Below are 20,912 nucleotides of genomic sequence, written 5' to 3' on the forward strand. Positions count from 1 at the left end.
CCTTTCCTAAAAATTCCAATCATAGCATATAATTTCATAACATAACGTGTCTAAAATATCATTATGATAACATACTTAATAAAATCCCGTGGCGTAGCTTGGGGAGGGGATATGGGGGTGGATATCACTAGGTGCAGCCGGTGAGGGGGCGCAAAACTTTTATTTCGTTTTTTTTTCAATACTATATTTTTCTGGGGTATTCGGGGGGGGGAGGGGGTGGTAGGTAAAAGCCAACATTTTCCCCAGGCGCTGAAAACATGGCGTAATAGCACACTAGCAGTAACAACACAAACATAACAAAACCTATTTAAGTCCAGGAGGTAGGTGGACGGAAAATTTTGATTGGCGGAACAGAGAAAAGCAACAAAACAAACCTGACGTTATTTTTGTCCACCACTTTTGACAGATTGTGTCTAAAATTAATTTACAGTTACTGGCAACGACATCATCAAAAACTTGAAGGATCAGTAGTATTTCACATAGAATTTGGCCGAGAACCCATTTCCTTTCGTAAAAATCTTCAAAAAATCCATCCGCTATTGTTCTGGAAAAAGTGGCAAGTTTTTCAGCATTTCCAGATAATCTGAAAGAAGAATAAAACAAAAGACTCACAAGAAAAATTTAACGAAATCAATATATTAGTTTAATATAACATCACTTAGGAAACAACAGGGGTTCTAGGTTCTATCGAACCATCCCCAACATGTGAAAACGACTACTAATACGGACACCCATTGGGACACCGAGCCACTTGACACTAACAGACCGCTGCAGGCTCCTCTGCCTGCACACTTTGGTAAGAACTTCACTCTTCACTCCCTCCTATGAAGCTTCTACCCCCTTTAGATATTTTAATAGTCTCTCCCCACTCTCTCTTTTCGTTTGGTCCCATCTGGATCTATGTGGAGCACAATACTATAAGAGATTTTGGTTGTGCAATAGCTAAAACAATCCACCCCCCATTGAATAGGGTGATATTGACCCTTCCCCAACTAAAGAAATGCTCCTGTCCCCTCTTTCCCTCGGTGTCATTCTATATTTTCAGTTTTTATTATTTTCTTTATTTATTAATCAGTATTTTAATTAAGCTCTTTTTTCAGTAAAAACACCTTGTAAACGAGGAACTTAAAATTTGCTTGAAGGTCATCAAGCATTCTCAAAAGTAATCCCTACTTATATACCTGCAATTTGTAAAATATAATTTTCAATCTGGATTTTAAATTATTTAATCAAACTTAAATATTATTATTATTGAATTTTGCAGAAATTTAAATATTGTGGTTTTAATTTCATCAATATTTTACGTGTTTCAGGTCTGATCCTAAAGTGGGTGGGGATGGCTGTTGAACCAGTTGGATTTTCTCTACAGGAGGGTTTTACAACACAAAAAAATCTTAATTTTTACATCACAATTTTCCAAAATTTGCAGGGGGGGGGTCTTCGGGACAATTCTATATTCAGACAAATCAGTGTAGTCAAAGAAAATATATTATTTATCCCTCCTGGTCCCCCCCATCGATTTCGAAATACCTTTTTGGGGGGTTTTCCATTAAAAATGCCCTTTTTGGCATTATAGTAAAAAAAAAATACTTCTAGTTATTCAAATCATGCGAAAATTTGATATAAACACAAACATAGCAATTCTACTTGTGAGAGTTGTTTTTAAAACAAAAAAAAGACATTTATTTAACATTTACCTGAATTCTATCAATACTGCATAAAATTAAACAGAGTTGGAGAAATTTGTACCATCAGAACATCAATGGTAACCGTCTTTTCGAAATAATGAATCATTTTTATTTAAGAGTATTTGGACTTAACTTCTAAAAGACCAGGAATTTTTGGCCCCTTATAAAATTTATGGTGTGTCACGATATCTGGAGACCCACAAGGACCATCAAGAAACTAGATCTTACCTTCCAATATATGAGTAGAATGACATTAATCGGCTTTCCGTGAGCTTAGCAATCAGCTCCAGAGGAACGTCCTGAAATAAAAAGCAGGTCCATAAACCAAAAGTCCGCAAGTCCATAGTCCATAAAACTAGTAAGTTTGTAACTGTGAAACTGTATTACGAACAAAAGAGGAGGTATATAGAAATTTTAAAACGTGACCCCTCGTAAAAACCCCATTATAAAATTAAATTTGACTTCCGAGCAAACAATACACAAAACGTATCTCTTTTCAGACAATTTCTTTTCAGAAATACCTTAAAGCTGCTCCTGTGTTTTCTAGCTATACCCTTTATACAGCTGGTAAGCTACCTGTGCTTACCAGCTAGGGTATAGTTAAGGGTATAGTTAAAAGGGTATAGTTAAAGGGTATAGTTAAAAAAAACAATACCCTTTATACAGCTGGTAAGCTAATTGTGCTTACCAGCTAGGGTATAGTTAAAGGGTATACTTAAAAAAAACAATACCCTTTATACAGCTGGTAAGCTACCTGTGCAACCCTGAGAAAACAATCGCTTAAAGACAACATTGTGATTGCTCGTTCAAATGTCACATTTTGATTAGATCTCTAGGTATATTCATGGCTGGCTAAGGAGACTTTCTTGCCGCATCTTCTAGATTCTATCTTAGAAAACTCTTTGAAAACTTCAATCTTTTACCTTAACAAACTGGTAAACACAATAACCTACTGATCAGAGCGATGCTCACGATCACTATTGATGCAAAATAAAAGCTATTGAGAAAAAAAAATACTGAGCTTAAAATTTAAAAGCTGATATGTTCTTGGAAAATGTTTAATTATTAGGTTCATACAAATACAATTCTCAACCTAAAAGTAATAATATAAGATAACATTTACTTCGAAGGCTATCACCAGCTCCAATAGAACCGAATTCACTCCTCGTGTTAAGTAAAAAAAAAAATTAAAAAAAACAGAAAAAAAAAATTAACAGAAAAAGCGAAACGAAAAACAACAACAAAAAACTTTTAAAACTAACTAAACCCGAAATATATCACGCATTAAATGATCCGTATAAAAATTTAAGGAATTTGATAAAATAGAAACTACACAAACAATAAAAATAAGCTTTATACAATAAATGGAAAAAGGGAGGGGGGCTACAATTATTTAACATGTTGTTTAGTCAAGATAAAGACAATGCTTTTTTGATAAACCACTATTACAAGCTAAAAGAAAGGCCGAATTCTAGTTTCAAATCCAACAATGCTAAAATCAAAACAGAATCAAGAGCATCATTCAAGGCAAAAATTTAATAGTAAAAGCAACAATTAGAAATAATTCATAACTGAAAAAAGGCTTACTTCAAAAACTAAACTGAAAAATAGAACTCAAAGCTTGAAAAAAAACAGGGCTGAGAATACATCATAAGGAGCAACACAAATAAATAAAACTAAAAAAGAAAATGTCAATACAAAAAGTGGCAATAATTATTATCATTCACGATCAATGGAAAAGGAGATGAAGGAGCCCAATGAAGAACGGTTAAGGTGCTCCAAGACAAAGTGGATAAAACTCTTTTAGAACCTCTCGGTAACAGCATGGATTGCCGAGTAAGTTGGAATTATGGAGGAGGCTAGGCAGGGGAGACGGGGCCTAGGTCCCAGGCATCCCAGGCACAGTGGTAAGGTGCTACCACTTTTCTTCTAAGGTGGTAAGGCGTGTGGCTTTAAGGAGGAGGAAATATGGGATTTTAATCTCTTTGTAAACAAGCTTGAGCGAGCGCTTCTGGACCGACTCAAATTTTTTGCTAAGTTCACTAGAAAGACGTGTATGCCAGACTCGACATGCTTACTTCAGCAACAGCCTAACAAAAAAAAGCTAACTCAAAGGAAATGCATTACTGGACAATTAAACTTATTCAAGAGTTTAAACGAGTGCAGTTTAAACAATGCAATAGACTGTTTGACAATATTCAAAACCTGTACATGATTATTTGAAATTGTAACATCAGGGCGTTTATCTCGTCTCATTAACAATTCCGGTGGGATAGAGTTTTGAAAACTGAGAGTAGATTTCAAGAAATTTATAGTAATGATTTTTTATTTAAGTTTTAATTTTCATATTTAGATTCTTAGCTTCATCCAAAACAAGGGTTAGGATTTCATGGGGGCCACTTTTAATATACCTATGGCAAAACTGAATGATTGACATATTTTCATCTTCGGGAACTATTTTCTTTAACCATTACTAGGAATAAAAGTTTTCCCAGAAAAGATCCTTGAGGCATTCCACAGTAAATAGGAAGGGGTTAATGAATATATTTTTGTATTTTACTACTTGTGACCTATTTGAGAAGAATGAGATTAAATTGTTTACTCAGAGAGGGCCAAGTTCAAAGTTATTCAGCAATAAGCGAATCAGGATTTTATGGTCAACCAAACTGGTTGACCGGTTGACTTCTGGAGGTCAAATAAGACAAGGTTTAGCCAGACCTTTGGTTTGTATAGTAATATTGGCCAAGGGTCAAGGTTTGGCTAACCTTGGTTTGGTTGACTAACCTATAGTCAACCAAACCAAAAGTTTTCTGGAGGTCAAATAAGACAAGGTTTAGCCAGACAAAGGTTTTACTATTTAAGATAGTATGTACCAAGTGCACAAGGTAATGGGTGTTGGAAGTTTTTCTTAAGCTACCAAATAGTCGGACATCACTACGCGGGCAAACTTTAACCTTGAGCCAATTACAAAGGAAACCTTTATAAAGTTTAAAAACAACTGGTATAATGAGGCGTACGTTGAAATAAACTCAATTAGTAAATTTCTTTGGGACAAGTGTTACAGAACAATATTTCCAGCAACCTGGGAACTTAATACATCGACTTGGTTGAAAACATTTGCTAAATATTAAGCAATTTTATCTGAAAACAATTTATTTAAACAAAATAATGTCCAAGGGGCAAGTTCTTGATTTTCTAAGCTTTTGGATTGTAATTATAACATTGGAGGGAGAAATTAGGAGGAAGGAGGCATTGGGAGAAAAAGTTGGACATGGGCCAGTGAATGAGAGAAGACTTTTATAATAGAAGCGAAATACATGTTCGACATTGGTAGTCTTAGTAAAGTGTTCAAGGAGGTGAAAATTAATTTCAGAAGGGTTTTTGCCACATATCACTTTAATTTTCCTGAAATATCGCTTAAGCTTATTAGAATAGAGATTCTTAGCATTGTTTTTATAATACAGACCAGCTAATCTTCTATTATTTTTTTTATCATGAGCTTTTTTAGACTGTTATCCTGTGTAGCACGGCTGTTTGAAAAGGTTTATAATTTTTCTTATAAGCGTTTTAAATTCTTCATTAGAATAAGGTTTATTATTTGAGGACTTTTTCAATTTTTTTTTCTGGAAAATAGGATTCATAATTACTCGTCAAAAAATCTTGGAGAGACAAAGCCTTGAGGTCAACATATACACATATGTTTGATACACAAGGGACAACTTTTCCGTGGTAATCCAAGAGCAAATTTTGTAAAGTCCTGAGTCGGTTAGAGGTCAATAAATGATTTCAGTAATTGTGAAGGATTATTATCCAGTTGGATAATAAATCGTTATAGATGAAGAAAAGATTTCCGCCACCCTGCTTACTCAGGGGGTAGTTTTTGGGCCTTAGTTAAATAAACTGGGAAAAAGTTACAATTTGTGACAATTGTGAGGCTTGAGCTTGTACTTCGGTAACAGTGATTATAACTAATCTATATATTTTTGACAGAGTCTAATTCAGCTACTTTTCCAAAGTTAAGGCTCTTGGCGTTGCTTAACAAAAGTTTTGGGAATTTAATACGGGCAGTGAAAGCACCATTTTTACACTTAGCTTTCTTGGGATAGCAATTGAAGCAGCATGGCTAGTGGGATTGGTGGCGGTGGCCAGAGTAGGACAGTCAGAACATGGAATAAGGAACTTCGTCTATTTCGAGATAACAATTAGAGTCAGCTTGGGCTGTAGAGGTTTTTTTGGGAAGCTACACTGGGCCTGAGGAGAAAATTGCGACACTGATAAATTTTTGGGGTTAAATAATCATCATGACAGGGGTCAACAGGGGCTTGGTGACAATTCTTCATAAAGAAGACAAAGGTTCAAAAGAGGAAGGATCTAGTTGGTGATTAGGGTCCCTTATAAGATCTCAGAAGAACTAATCGCATTAGTTATGGGGTAACTCAAGTCAACAAAATCCTTTCAAACCAGAGTCATATGCACAGGAATATATATGAACAGGCATTAGCAGAGGGAAACAGGTTTCAAGAAGCTTCAAAGCGTGCTTTTTTAGGCATGGTCTTTCAAACAAATACTTGAGTGGTTTCCCCAGCCCTTCCTTGTTTGCATATATTTTCTGCCCTAGATGTATATAGGCCTCTTCCAAGGGAGGCGTGGGAGACATGAATTTGGACAGTCCATTCCTTAAGCATGAATTTTTCCAAAAAAGGGGAGCGATGGGTCCTGTACCTACAGTGATCCTTGTAGGTTCAAATATCATGTCCTTATGCATTCTAATATGTTTTCTCCTAGAATTTACCCGAGGGATTGTAAAGGGGTTGCTCTCCCAAGATGATTCCACCATGAAAGATCCGTCAAGAATCGTCTGGGGAAAAAAATTCCCCCTTGCATAGCTATGCTTCTAATAGTAATTCTTCTTGTGCCTAACAGGCCATTAAGCCTCCCAAGAAAAAAAATTAACAGCCTTATTAATGGTTTCAGCAAAATTTACAGTCAAAAAGATACCCTGTTCAATAGAACCAAAAAAAAACTTACATCTTTCAAAATGTTTGCTGCATTTATAAGAAAACCATTTTTGAGTAAAATCTTTGAATCTAACAACCATAGTCTGAGAGCTACTCTTGATTTGTGGACGAGTTCATATTTCTTCATATAATTTTCGTCACCACTAACATTAAGACTAGAAAAGAAAAATATAAACATTTGATTGTTCACCATTTTTTTTTTTTTTTTTTTTTTTTTTTTAAATAGCCAACAACAAGTGTAAAGTAAATAGTCCTTGTCAATCCCCATAACCCTCATTTGATTCCGGAGTAAATTTTCTGTTGATAAATTGTTGGACTTTTGGTACTGTTGGTCTCTTTTCATGTAGTTGTGGCAACAAACTATAGGTAAAGAGTAACCCATATCAACAACAATATATATACATCATTAAGATCAAATTTCATGGTAATTCGTAATATATAAGATTAACTGAAATTTGAAGAATTTATTAAAATCTATGAGTCAAAGAAACTTTGTACAATTTATAATTTACATTAAAGTATAGCACCTCCTCCAGAGTATATACCACTGAAGTTAATTAATTGTTTGTTATTATTTGTGTTCCAAGACAACAGGTAACACTAAATTATAAGCAGCTTATATTAATACAACCAGGCTCGTTACTAGCTAAAGTGCTGGGGGGGGGGAGGAGGAATTTCACCGGCTGGCTGGTCATTTTTACAGACTGTTTTTGGCAAAAACTAGCATAATGCCCGTTTCGAATACCAATACGTAAAATCACTGCACAAGTCGGTAAAACTGCTGCATTTACCAACCAAGATTCAGACTTCGGTAAATATCATGTCCCCATTTTAATGTTCTTTATTTAACCAAATGGAAAATTGTGGCACCATCTGTAAAATCACAGTAGGAGTCGGGAAAACTGCTGAATTTACCGACCATGTTCGAAATTTCTGTAGATGACATTTCAGTATTTTCGTGGTCTTTATTGAACCGAACAAAGAATTTTAGCGACGTACGTGACTCCATACGTGACGGCCCTGACCACAACTAACCATTACATTACTAAACACTTTTATGTGTTAAAAGTAACGCAATGGCTAAATTTGTTGTTACTGTATCTGCCATTTTAGGTTGAAGCAAATAACAAATAATTAACAACCACTGATGACACTTCAGTTCTTCAACACATTCATAGTTCTGGCCAATACTTGGTTCAATGCCACAATCTATGCTCAAGGGCATTGTATCAGTATATTGAATTATTGATACTCTTGCCTGAAACTCATCTCTACCATTATCCAAAATTTGGCCGCGTCATTTGCCAGTACCATCCAAAACTGTTCACCATATCACCATACACATTTCAAATATGCCAACAAACGAACGACGTCATTAAATCTATTTACATGATGTCATTATACAAACCAGAGTCATGTCATAAAAAGTATATTTATTTATTATTACCACATCATGGAAAGCTTTCGCTTGTATGCAAAAGCATTAGTAGTATACATACTACTGTGACTACTATTACTACTAACAACTCACTGCACCACCAAGCCACCTGAATACAACACAGCTAAACACGCTCCACCTCCATCACAATTAATTTAAAACCATTCTCTTTACACCCTGCCAAGAAGTCAAGAGTTTCCTTAAATCCTTCCATACGACCTCCTCCCATCCCATTTGAGGACGGCCAGCTTATTGTTTGGTCAAAAAGGACAATCTTTGGCAATCCGTCATCTCTAGAACATGTTCCAGTCATCTCACCCTTTCTGTCATTATAGCCCAAGACAGCAGCATAGAACTACATTTGTCATACAGCTTACTGTTTGAAATACAGTTCATCAGACAAAAACCAAAACAATCCTTAGGCTATTCCTCTGGAAAACGGGTCTAGGCGTTTACCCCCCTCCCCCCAGAAAATTCCCCCATGTCCCCCCTGGGTAATTCCAGATGTTCATTGAAATAGAAATTGAAAGTTCTACTTGCCTATTTAACCTAGAAACAATCCTACAGTGTTGCCTATAGTAAAGAGCTATAAGGGTTCGATGTATTAATTTAATTTATTTGTTTATTTTTAAGCTGCTACACCAAGTTTAGATCTAAAAGGTTAAAGAATATGTAGTGTACCTAAAAAGAATATAGGAAATTATGCCAAAATAAAAGAACTAGCTATTTTAAGGGGGTTTCTTTTTTTTTAATACTGTTTAAAGAACACGTAGTTTAACAACAACAAAATATTGGGTATTATGCCAAAATAAAAGAACTATCTTTTTAAGGGGCCAGTTTTTCGTTTTTATTTTTAAAATATCATTTAAAGAACATGTAGTCTAACAACAAAAATATTGGGCATTATTAGAGGGTATTATCATGGTTGCAGCAGTAGCTCCAACTTAGTAAAGAGCAAACCACAGCCCGTAGTAACCATAAGTTAAAAATTGCATTTAGAACAAAGCTACCTAGTGAAAAAAATTTGCCATCTGACACTGATTCAGGAATGGTAGCTATTATTTCGGTTCGTCTCAAAAGTAAAAGTTTATTACGAAAAGAAATTTATGGTGATTTCGAAAAATAGTCTTAAACCCCTCAAAAATGGCGTCAGACCAAAATGAAAAGTTTATCATTGTAATCAGCATAGTTAAAACCCATTTGCAGGGAGATTAAAGTTTCCCTGCATCAACAACAAAGAAAATCGCTTTTTTGCATCAGTAGCACTGATCTGTCTCCCTTTTTTTCTTTTTTTTTTCTAGCAGGGCTAAAGGGTGGCTAGAGCATCATAGAGAGATGTGTAATAGCTCATTCGAAACGAAATTAAATTTATAAGTGTCCTTTCTAAGTGACCAAAAATATTGGAGGGCAAATAGCCAACCCCCCTCCCCCCAACTAGTCCTACAACAAATTTGAGATAGCCATTTTGTTTAACATAGTTCAAAGGTTCAATATATATGGTTTTGATGACGATATGGCCCTCCATAGTCCCTGGGAAAGGGCTGTATGTGGTATTGGGCGTATCGATATCAGGCGTATCGGTATCGTGCGCATTGGTATCGCATGTACCGTATCGGGAATATCGGTATCCACTGTTGTTTTTTTAGTCATTTTCTAAGCTCATTTTATTAAAGCATGTCCCGGCAAGGTATCATGATTGCAATGGCAACTGCAACCTGGTAAAGAGCAAACCACAGCCCATAGTAACCAAAAGTTAAAAAACGCTTTTTGAAAAAAAAAAAACTACCTAGTGAAAAAAAATTACCATCTGACACTAATTCAGGAATTGTAGCTAATATTTTGGTTCGTCTCAAAAGTAAAAGTTTATTGCAATAAGAATGCTATAGTGATTTCGAAAAAAAAGCTTGAAACCTCACAAAAGTTGCGTCTGAACAAAATAAAAAGTTCACCAATGGAATAAACGTGATCGAAAGCTATGAATAGGGAAATTACAGTCCCCCTCCTTGAACAGCAAAGAAATCACTTTTTTGCATTGGGAGCACTGGTCTGTCTCCCTTTTTTTTCCTTTTTTTTCTAGCAGGGGGTGGCCAGAGCATCACAGAGAGATATGTAATAGCTCATTCGAAACGGAATTAAATTTGTAAGTACCCTTTTCAAGTGACCAAAAAGATCGGAGGGCAGCTAGACCCCTTACCCTAAAGTCATCCAATCAAAATTTCAAGATAGCTATTTTGTTCCACATAGTTCAAAGGTCCAATACCTATGGTTTTAGTGATGATATGGCCCTCCATGGTCCCTGAGGAAAGGGTTGTACGCTGTATTGGTAATCTGACGTATCGATATCTCGCGTATCAGCATGGGTATAAAGTTATTGGGTGTTTTGGTATCCTCATTTTTAGTGACTTATATAAAAGATATTGTTCATATCTATGTTGTTCTTTCCAATAAATTCTACAATCAGCCAGTTCCAAATCATGGTTAGAGAGGTAGCTGCAACCTAGTAAAGAGCAAACCACAGACCATAGCAACCAAAAGTTAAAAACCTTTTTAGAAAAAGCTACTTAGTGAAAAAAAATTGCCATCTGACACTGATTCAGGAACGGTGACTATTATTTCGGTTAGTCTTAAAAGTAAAAGATTATTGCAAAAAGAAATTTATGGTGATTCCAAAAAATAGCCTGAAACCCCTCAAAAATGGCGCCAGATTAAAATGAAAAGTGTACCATTGGAATCAGAATGGTCAAAAACCTTTTAAAGGGAAATAACAGGCCCCCTCCTTGAACAACAAAGAAAACCGCTTTTTTGCATTGCCAGCACTGATATGTCTCCTATTTGTATTCTTCTTTTTTCTAGCAGGGCTAGGGGGTGGCCAGACTATCATAGAGAGATGTGTAATAGCTCATTCGAAAGGGAATTAAATTTGTTAGTGCCCTTTTTAACTGAACAAACAGATTGGAGGGCAACTAGCCCCCCTCCCTAAAGGCCCCCTTCCCCCCCAGGCATCCAGTCACCAGTTTGAGATAGCCATTTGTTAATAATAGTTCAAACTTCTCTGTTGATTCTTTCAAAAGAAGGCTAAACAGTCATCTGAAACCTCAATAAAAAAAAAAAACTATTAGCAACAAATGCTTAATTTTACATGGCACCATGAATTTCGAAAAAAAAATCATAAATATTTACTTATCTCATTCTTGAGGGCACACTGCTTCAAAGCCTATTTGAAACATTTCCATTACATTTTACTACTATTTCCTTTGCTGCTTGAGTAGCCTCCCTATTATAAAATATTACCGTTTGTGATGTGAAGCATGGGGGCAAAGTGAAGCAGTGTACCTTTAGAAATGAGACAAGTATTTATAATTCTTTTAAAGTATTTTTAGAGTGTTTACTTCAAATGTTTCACTGTTCTTAAGGTTAACTGTTCTATTCACCCAGCTCAAGGGTTGGCATAATGTTACTAAACTTCAGATTCAAGTACTATAAGGGGGTGTAGCTAGAATATGAATTTTGAAATTGCTGTATTGTAAATTAATGGATGGAAAGCTGTATGAATGGGGAAATTGTTATATAAAAAAAACATTGTTTTTAGGAATAAAGTAAATAAAATGTATTCGGAGAGAAAAAATTAGGTAGGTGAGGAATTAGAAAGATAGAAAGCTATGGAATGCTGAGTGAGAGGTAAGACAGATAATTGGTAATGAAAAGGAAATGATATTGAAATAGTGATGAATTAGGTTACAAATAAGCAGGGAGTCTTAAGGTAAAAAAGAAGAAAGAAATGTGATTGATTTTTTTTATTTTCAGGAGTAAAACAACAAAAAAACAGCACTCGGTTTGATCCTATCCATTACATGAAGCATCACCAACCCATCATCAAGAAAACAAAAAAGAAGAAGAAACCAGGAAAGGAGTTACATCCAGGATATTTCAGTATAAACCAAATAACGCTGGATAAAAGAAAAAGAAGAAGAGGAATTTAAAATATGTATTAAAAAAGGATTTTGTGTATTTTTAATATCAGTCCATTTTTGAAAAAAATAAGGGGGTGTAAACTTAAACTGGTAACAGTCTTGTATATTGTCTCTTCTGAACTAAAAACTATAATAACAAAAGATTTGGCTAGTATTCACTCAACTCTCAGTTTAAAACTGTTTCTGAATAGCCTTGGATAATACTCCCAGTACTCAGAAGTGCCTAATCTTGGAAAAATATTTTGACTAAAATGCATTTTTCACTAACACAGATAGTAGGTTCCTAACTTTGGATGTGATGCAGATAGTTGGGGTTGACTGATGGTTGGGACTGTGCTAGTTAGGATTGGCTGACTACAATCTTGGGAGAATGTTTTCCTTTTTTAATGTTTAAAATTTGACAAAAGCTATTCTTACATAATAGCCATTTTAGACATAGTTATTTTGCTTTCCAGTAGTTCCTTTGGGTTGAATGTATTCATGATAGAGTCTGTCTATGATTTAGACACTTTGTTCTAACTTTATAGTAGGGCTAGCAGTTCTACTTTATTAGTATGCTTTCTTTAGAAGAGGTTGACCACTAAAGCAGCACCTTAGACAAATTCAGACAGGAGCAATTCTCCAGCATTTTTATTGGGGGGCCCAGAGGGGTCCATATCTGGATAGTCAAAGGGAATGGGATGCATAATATTTTTCACCACATTATTGGGGGGAAATTGCCCCCCTTGCCACCCCCAAACGACGCCCCTGAATTCAGACAAATCCAATAATGAAACAATCCCCTTGCTAGTTACTTTAATAGAATTTAAAGTGATTTAAATGTTGGGGTGGTGACTAGGTATTCTAATTACTGAGTATATTACCCTAAGTTACAGGTGCTGCTGCCATGGCAATGTTGTCCCAGGCTTCTCCTGCCTAATGAAGCCAGATCTAGCCCTATGCTCTATGCAATACTTTGCTTATTCTGCTACTTGCATTATTTTATGAAGCTATTTCTTATTAATAGTTGATGCATATGGCAAAATAGCACTAACTCAAAAAAATCAACAAACTTTAGCCTATAGCCTAGGACCATATCTGGCACAGTTAGGCAAGGGAAAAGCTAGGGTTTTGAGTTTAGAGGGGGGATATAAAGAAGGTGACAAAGAAATTGTGTAGTGTGCCAACAAATTAAAACACCAAAGACACCACAAAGTTCCAAGTCATGGAACTTTTGAACTAACCTCCTCTTAGCTGTGCTCCTGCTCTTGGGGGTTACAACTATTATGGTGGCAGTCAGTATGATAGGCCTAGGATTATATTTGGAAACAAGGTAGATTTACAGTTTAGGCCAACAGCACAATTTAGCTAGAATGAGAATTGATACATCATTTGATGTCTTTTCTTATGCTATTTCATGGTTCAATAACTGTTTCTGGAGCAAATTTCATTTTAAATCCTTAATGGGAAACTGAAAGGTAAAACATGTTTAAAAAAACTGTCTTGTGAGAAAAAAATGTCATTTGCAGCTGATTCAGGAATGGTAATTAATATTTTACTTTGTCTCACTAGTAAAATGTTATTTGGAAAACAAATTTACAGGATTTTTTGAAAAGAGCCCAAAATCCTCTAAAATGACATTCACAGAAAAACTGACATTGTTTTTGAGGGGTTTTTTGCTCCTTTCTTTTATAAATTTCTGAAAAACAGTTTCCAAATAACCATTTTTATATTAGGACCAGGGACAAATCTCCAGCATTTTATTGGGGGAGGGGGGGGGCAAGAGGAATCCATATCTAGATAGTCAAGAGGCATGGGATATATAATAATTTTTTTCTCAACATTATTCAGGGGACAACTGCCCCACTTGCTTCCCCCAAAAAACACCCCTGATTAGGACTAAGGAAAATAATAATTACTATTCCTGAATCAGCTACAAATACCAATTTTTTCTCACTAACCAAGTTTTTTGAAAACATACTTTTAAACTTTTGGGTACTATGGGCTGTTTTGAGCCTTTTAAGCTCTTTAAGGGCTCAAAATGTTTTTTTTTTTTTCAGAAACAATAATTCAATTATGAAAGAGCATACAAAATGGATTAAGTGATAAATTCACAGGTAATATTCTTGTTTAGCTACTTCTTGCTATCTTGGTAAGGGGTTACCAAGATAGCATCTTTGCTATCTTGGTAAGGGGTTAGGAAAATGAAATTTTCAGGAATTAATTTATTGACTAAAGTATATACTGGGATGGAATTTTAAAGTAAATACATCCACTCCTCCTCCCGCTAGAGGAACTGACCTTTGATGACCTTTGTCATCAATGATGAAAATCTTTGTGTTATAGAAGTGAAATCTTGCAAAATAGATCTTCTGCTTAAATGAAGCATAAGAAAAATATTTTCAGCTTCACAACATTGCTCAATCTCAGTTACAAGCTTTTAAAGATCTGCAAATATATTTACTAAATTTAGAAAAACCTATTAATGTGGCTTAAAACTCCACTCAAGTAGGGTGAACTTGGGTAAGTCCGGCCCTTTATTGAGTTTTTTTTCAGCTTAATCTGGTCCCAAGATTGTTTTGGAGTTTCTGCCACAATAAAAACTATTTGATGTTGCTGTTGATCATACTAATAATATTCCGCACAATCCAGAAAGTCCCCAAGTTTTGTTGTTTCCATGACTTGCTACACCAAAGTAACCCATCTCAGGGAGGCCGAACTTACCCCAAGTCTGGGGGTAAATCCGGCACCCCCCAGGTAAATCTTATGTAAGTAGAGATAAAAATTATTTCACACTAAGACATGATAGAGGGTCCCTCTATGTACGGAAAAAGCATAAAAACCAAAAACTCTCGTTAATGGTTTGTATGTGCCACAGCGGAACATCAGCTTTCTGCTTATCATGGGGTGACTCCGACAGTGCTGGTTTTAACCCTTACATAGGAGACGTCTATGATAAAGGTATTTTTTAAAATTTTTCATTGTAAATATTAAAAAGGTAACGACATACTTCAAATAATAGGATAAAAAAAAAAAAAGCAGTTTCAATTCGTATCAGAGATATTCGAGAAAGCAAAATTTTGATCACTTGAAGGCACTAGTGTGCTTCTTGTACAGGCTGATGATGTGCCGAATTTGGAATGGTGGTAGAGTGAAGGGACCAGCTCCAGAGAGCCTCAATGGTCCGGCAAAGATGTAGTTTTCTTCGACTTCGTCAATGTCATCTTTTTTTGGCCAATCGTATGAATAGTCGGCTAGGCTCAGGCAGCGAAGATATTTTATACGAACAAGATTTTCATCGGGAAAATCAAGCACCCTTCCAATATACCAGCCTTGTTGATCTCGTTTGGTATCGTATGCAACAGCATAGTACTCATTTAGCTGTATGTTTAGCTTCTTTTCCTCCTCCTCTTCATGCTCACTGCCAACAGTATCACAGATATCCATTTCGTCAGTTGAGGAACCCGATGAGACATCCAAGTCAGAGTCTTCACTGGAAAGATCATCTTTCTTTTCTTTTTCAGTTTTGGCTTGAGCGTGTTCTTTTTTACTTTCCATTTTTTGTTCCCTAGCTTTTCTTTTTTCTCTTTCTCTCTTTGTTCAAGCACTCTCAAAGCCTCTGCAGATGTGATTACTTCAGCTTCCCGGGCAACTCTCTGCCTACCGGATGTCCCAGATGCTGAGGCATCAAGAGAAGGGCGACGTACTGAGTCCAAGAGAAGTTTTTCTAAGGATTTGTCATGCGTATGATTCTTCTTCGGACTAACCAACACCGAAATGGTAATCTGTTCAGTTGCAGTGTTCACCCTGGTAGTCACTCTTGTTAAATTCTGAGTCTCCAATTTCTTACTCTCAACATATCGTTTAAACTTGGCTGGATCAAACTTCGCGTTATCGACCATGTCGCGGTTCATACGCGCTGGAATAGCGGAATCGTAAATTCCTGTCGCTTTAAATGATTTTTGAATCAGTGAAGGGGTAAAGTAAGTCTCCCAGATCTGACATAAAATTTTCACGAGGCCTGGTCGTGACAAGCTGTCACCTGGGTGTGCTCGTTGCCAGTTCACGAGCTTCTTCTCATAGGATGATTTCAGCCCTTGGAAAATAACCCTGTCAAGGGGCTGCAAAACATGGGATGCATGGGCTGGCAACTTGAGGATGGTAACGTTCTTCTCTGAAGCGAGCTTCGCAAGAGCCAAGGATAAATGGGAGCCATGGCCATCAAGAATAAGAAGTGCTTTTTCTTTCACCTGAGGCAGGAAAACATCTCTAAACCAGTTATAGAAAAGGTCCGCAGTCATCTATCCTTTCTTAGTAGCTGAATAACATGCATCTGGATGGAGGTTTCTTAAGCGAGATGTTGTTTCTTTTCTTAAACCCAAACCACCAGTCCTCACCTGGCCGGTTGTTCGTGAAACGAGTACTGATTTTGTTCATGCTGACATGTTTTTGCACTTCGTCTGGGAACTGTTGTTTGGTAAGCCCCATGCCCCACTTTTCCATGACCTTCAGCGAATTTGCCATACTCTTCTCAACATCAGGAGGTAGGTCCAGAGCTCTCCCGAGAGTAACAGCGGGCGATTCACGGAAAGTCATTTGCTTCTTCGTCTGATCCATTAGTGTTGTCCTCAGTATGTTGTAAAATTTCGCAGCTTTTTTTAAAGACATTCGACATGATAGAACTTCATCTTTGGCTTGTTTAAGCTGTTCAGCAGTATATCGTCCTCCTGCCCCCTTGTTGGTTTTTTGGTTGTACTTGCGTGGCATCTGGAAAAAATGCAGGTTTATAGTAACAATAGTAAAGCGTAGCTATTGTATAAGAAACGAAAAGCCATATTGACAAATTCAAGCTTATAGCGCGTCCAGACTCCGTTTTCTGGAAAATTGGAAGAAGGAAAAGCTGTCCAGACTTAACGTTTTTTTTTTAAAAATATCTGTACAAGTTTATCAGATATCCTCATCAATTTTTTTTATTATCCAAAAACTACAGAAAAAAAATTTATAGCCTCAGTTAGACAATTTACCTTTTTTTTGTTATTAACCACATTAAAAAAACCAATTTTTATTTTCCACTTATGGCCTCGTTGGGGAGGGGAAATCTATTGAAGATGGGGAGCAACAAATTTTCTCTCATGAGAAAATTGTTGGCGTTTGCAACCTGAGAAAAACATCAGAAATTGTGTTTATTCTCTATGGGTACTCGTGGATTCAGCTATATTGTTACTGATTGACAAAGTTTAGAAAAAAATCATATTCATCACAGGCAGTATTTTGGTGTTTTTGACCCCAACCCTCTTCACACTCAAATATATTCCCCAAAACGTGTCTACCATGCATTTGCTTTTCTGTTAGAACCAAAAATCCGATGTTATCTAGTGTTTCATTGGAAAGCAATCCGACAATACTAGGTTTAATATTAACTTGGCACAATGCGATTCTTCAATGTCTAATTACTTTCAGCTTAGACAGATTTAGCTGTTAATAATAGTATTGATTTGCATGGGTTTAGCGAGGGGGGCAGCTGCCCTCCCCCCTCTAGACCTTCGAATTTATATTAGATATGGCTGAAAAAGCAGATGGTTTGGAAAAAGCAGTTGATAATACTCCATCACACTATCGACTTGGGTCAAGACAGTGAATAAACTAAACTAAAAAAGATTCATATATATCATTTTCATGTCTGTAAACCTATATTATTGGAAAAAAACATAATAAACAACTGGAAGATGCAAGAAAATTACATAAAAATGGAAAAATATGAAAGCAAAATCTTAAGCAAAAAATTTAGACAGTCAAATCTGAAAAAAGTATCTTCGATCAAATTAAAATCAAAAAAGGAATTTATTCAAGGTTTTCTCATAACTTTAAGTATATTTTTGGCATAATCTTTCTTTTCCAGTTCCATTTTTCAGTTGAGGTCACTCTTTTTTGTCAAGATCTTGGGATCAAAGAATAGTTGACAAATACAATTCACTGAGATCTAGGCTAGAACTGCAAAAGACTAGCCAATCATATAAACGTGGAAAGTTCGGCCCCCCGTGTCGGAATTTACCCTGTACAGGGCAAGTCTGACATGCTGGAGTTACCCCGAACGGGGGGTTTTCCGGGGTAAGTCCGACACCCCTTGTATCTCCTGACTGGCTTGAGGATAAAATACTAATAAATTACAGTAAATTCTCCAACTATCCTATTAACTCATCGGCTATTTACAATCATTCCATTCTCTCTTTAGTTTTCAGCACTATCAGTTAAAAATTAGTACCCACCTCGTGGTCAGCAAAGATGCCCTCCTCGAAATTTCAAAATTTCGTCACCACAAGAGAGGTTAAAAATGGCGGCAATACTGAACACTGTTGTCAAGTACTAAGCCAAAGGAAGAAAATGAAATACAGAACCACAGATTTCTGTCTTCACTGTATCAGATAAGACAGGGGTGACGGAGTTACCCCGGTGTCGGACTTACCCAAGTTCACCCTAACAGGAATTGTATTTTCAAAACTAAAACCAGAGAATAAGAAATTGAAAATTAATGTTTAATGTTGTTTAGTGAAAACCTGTCATTTAGGCAAATTTCTAAAACTTAGAGATCAGAAGAAGGTTAAGATAGTAGATTGGCAATACCTTCCTAGAGTAGCCTATGTTTTTGGCTCTGGATCCATTACTGAAAGTTTCATTTTCCTAAGCTAGCCCATTTCCAAAAAAGCAAGAAGAAGCTAAACAAGAATTCTGCTAAATCACTTTCATCCTAGCTAAATAGACAAATTTTTGCAGTTCATATTATTGACTTAAAAATAAAGTGAATATACCACTTGATGCCATTTTTTATCCTCTTTACAAATATAATAATCATTTTTGTTGCAAATGAATTTTACCCCCACTCCATTATATACCAATTCAGGGTATATATTTGCACATTATAGGTGGGGGTAAAGTTTAAGCTTACCTCTGATTTGCATCAGAAATAAACTATACTCCCACCCTGCCCTAATTTGCAAATATATACCCTGAATTGATATATATAAAGAGGTGGGGTGAAATACATTTGCAACAAAAATGATTATTATATTTGGAAAGAGCATGAAAAAAGGCATTAAGCAGAATGTTTACTTTATTCATAAGTCAGTAATATGAACTGCCAAAAATTTACTGCCAAATTATGTTGCTGTAAAGTGCAAACTTACTGGAAACAGTTCTGAGTGAGAAATTGAATAGTAAACCTACTAGCCTATTAATTAGTAAATATATTGTTCAGTTGAAAAGAGGACAGGCACAACACTTACAGTAAAATTCTACTTTAGCTACTTTTGGCTATCTTGGAAAAAGGTTAGGTTAGGAAAATGAAACTTTCAGGGATGGGTCTACAGGCTAAAGTACGGGTAAATTTGCAGGTGGCACAATAATTTAGCTGGGATGAAAGTGGAAATGTCATTTGATGTCTTTTTTATGCTGTTTCATAATACAATAGTTGCTTATGTTACAAATTGCATTTTGAGCCCCTAAAGGTGCCCCAAAGGCATTTCATTTTGTAACCACACAAAGAAGTTATCAACACTAGTTAAGTCATTGAAAAGTGGTTAAAAACATATCATTAGTTTATAAATAAGTTTTTCAAGAGTAATATATTCCAAAAATACTTATTTATAACAATTCAAACCTCATTTATTAGGTAATTCAGTTCAAACCATTTTCCTACTGTTTCAAGTTTTTCAAATGCCATCAACAAAAATAGAGCAGAATTTTGTGATTTTTAACTTTGTTGTGACAGTTCAGGGTATATATTTGCACATTAGGGGGGTGGGGGTGTAAAGTTCAAGGCAAATTTGCTGTGGGTCATATAATTTAGTTAGGATGAAAGTGAACACATCATTTGATGCTTTTTTATGCTCTTTCATAATTCATATAAAATGCCTTTGGAGCCCCTGTAAGGGCTCAAGATGCAATTTTCAATAGAACCAAGTGCTGTATTATGAAAGAGCATAAAAAAGGGATGAAATGAAGTTTTCACTTTCATCGTAGCTAAATTATTGTGCCACCTGCAAATTTAACCATACTTTAGCCTGTAGACCCATCCCTGCAAGTTTCATTTTCCTAACCTAACCCCTTTCCAAAATAGCCAAAAGTAGCTAAAGTAGAATTTTACTAAGGTAGGTTACTTCAAAATACCTTCCTGGGACATATTTTAGCCTGGAGACCTATCCCAGAAAGTTTCATTTTCCTAACCTAACCCCATTAAAAGATAGCCATAAGTAGCTACAGTAGAATTTTACCCCCTCTTACTCTTAGATCCACCTTTCCCAAACAGTTAAATAGTAAAAATACAACGTAGGCTGAGCTAAGTTATGAAATTAGGATAGACCAGTTATAACAGGCTATACCAACATTATTATTTCTCGTAAGAGATCAAGTCTTTCAGAGATATATGTATCTCCTCCCAAACTACTTCTAGAAGCCACTGCAAGACTGAATGATATTTCAGAATTTTCTGACGGCATTTTACATTGAGGTAGTTTAGCCTATTGCAAATTCAACGGAAACACGTTTTTACTTTTTGAATTTGAACTTAGTGTAGCGTCAAAATTCCGAAAAAGAATAAAAGCAACTAGGCGAAAATCAAAGGATCGCCCGATCCACTTTCAGTTCTCTAGAAAAGAGGTCTCCAAAGGCCCACGGGGCTATCTTATTCTGCCCCTGTAGACCTTTTAATCACCAGAAAAAGACTGCATTATTTGCTTTCCTAGACTAATTAAAATCAATGTTTTGATATAGTGTTATCTAGTGGAAGAGTTGGCTTCCCCGTACAGCATGAATGCCACAGCTA

At 35.9% G+C, this 20,912-nt stretch overlaps 1 protein-coding gene across 2 annotated transcripts in view; it reads right to left on the bottom strand.

The window, feature by feature from the left end:
- LOC148944983 (Fanconi anemia group A protein homolog) overlaps positions 1-20,615 on the bottom strand; it is a 58,329-nt gene extending 37,714 nt beyond the window's left edge. For both annotated transcript variants that reach the window (XM_089099130.1, XM_089099129.1), the window contains exons 1-4: positions 20,474-20,615; positions 6,717-6,861; positions 1,917-1,987; positions 375-583 (exon numbers count right to left, since the gene is read on the bottom strand). In XM_089099130.1, the coding sequence (XP_088955256.1) occupies positions 375-583; positions 1,917-1,987; positions 6,717-6,861; positions 20,474-20,586 (538 nt within the window). In that variant the 5' untranslated portion in view covers positions 20,587-20,615. The remainder of the gene's footprint in view (positions 1-374; positions 584-1,916; positions 1,988-6,716; positions 6,862-20,473) is intronic.
- Between the last annotated feature and the right edge of the window lie 297 nt (positions 20,616-20,912).

This window comes from Artemia sp. Qi Xiang Cuo, chromosome 13 (assembly GCF_049724085.1).
Source record: "Artemia sp. Qi Xiang Cuo chromosome 13, ASM4972408v1, whole genome shotgun sequence".
In the NCBI taxonomy this organism is placed as follows: domain Eukaryota; kingdom Metazoa; phylum Arthropoda; class Branchiopoda; order Anostraca; family Artemiidae; genus Artemia; species Artemia sp. Qi Xiang Cuo.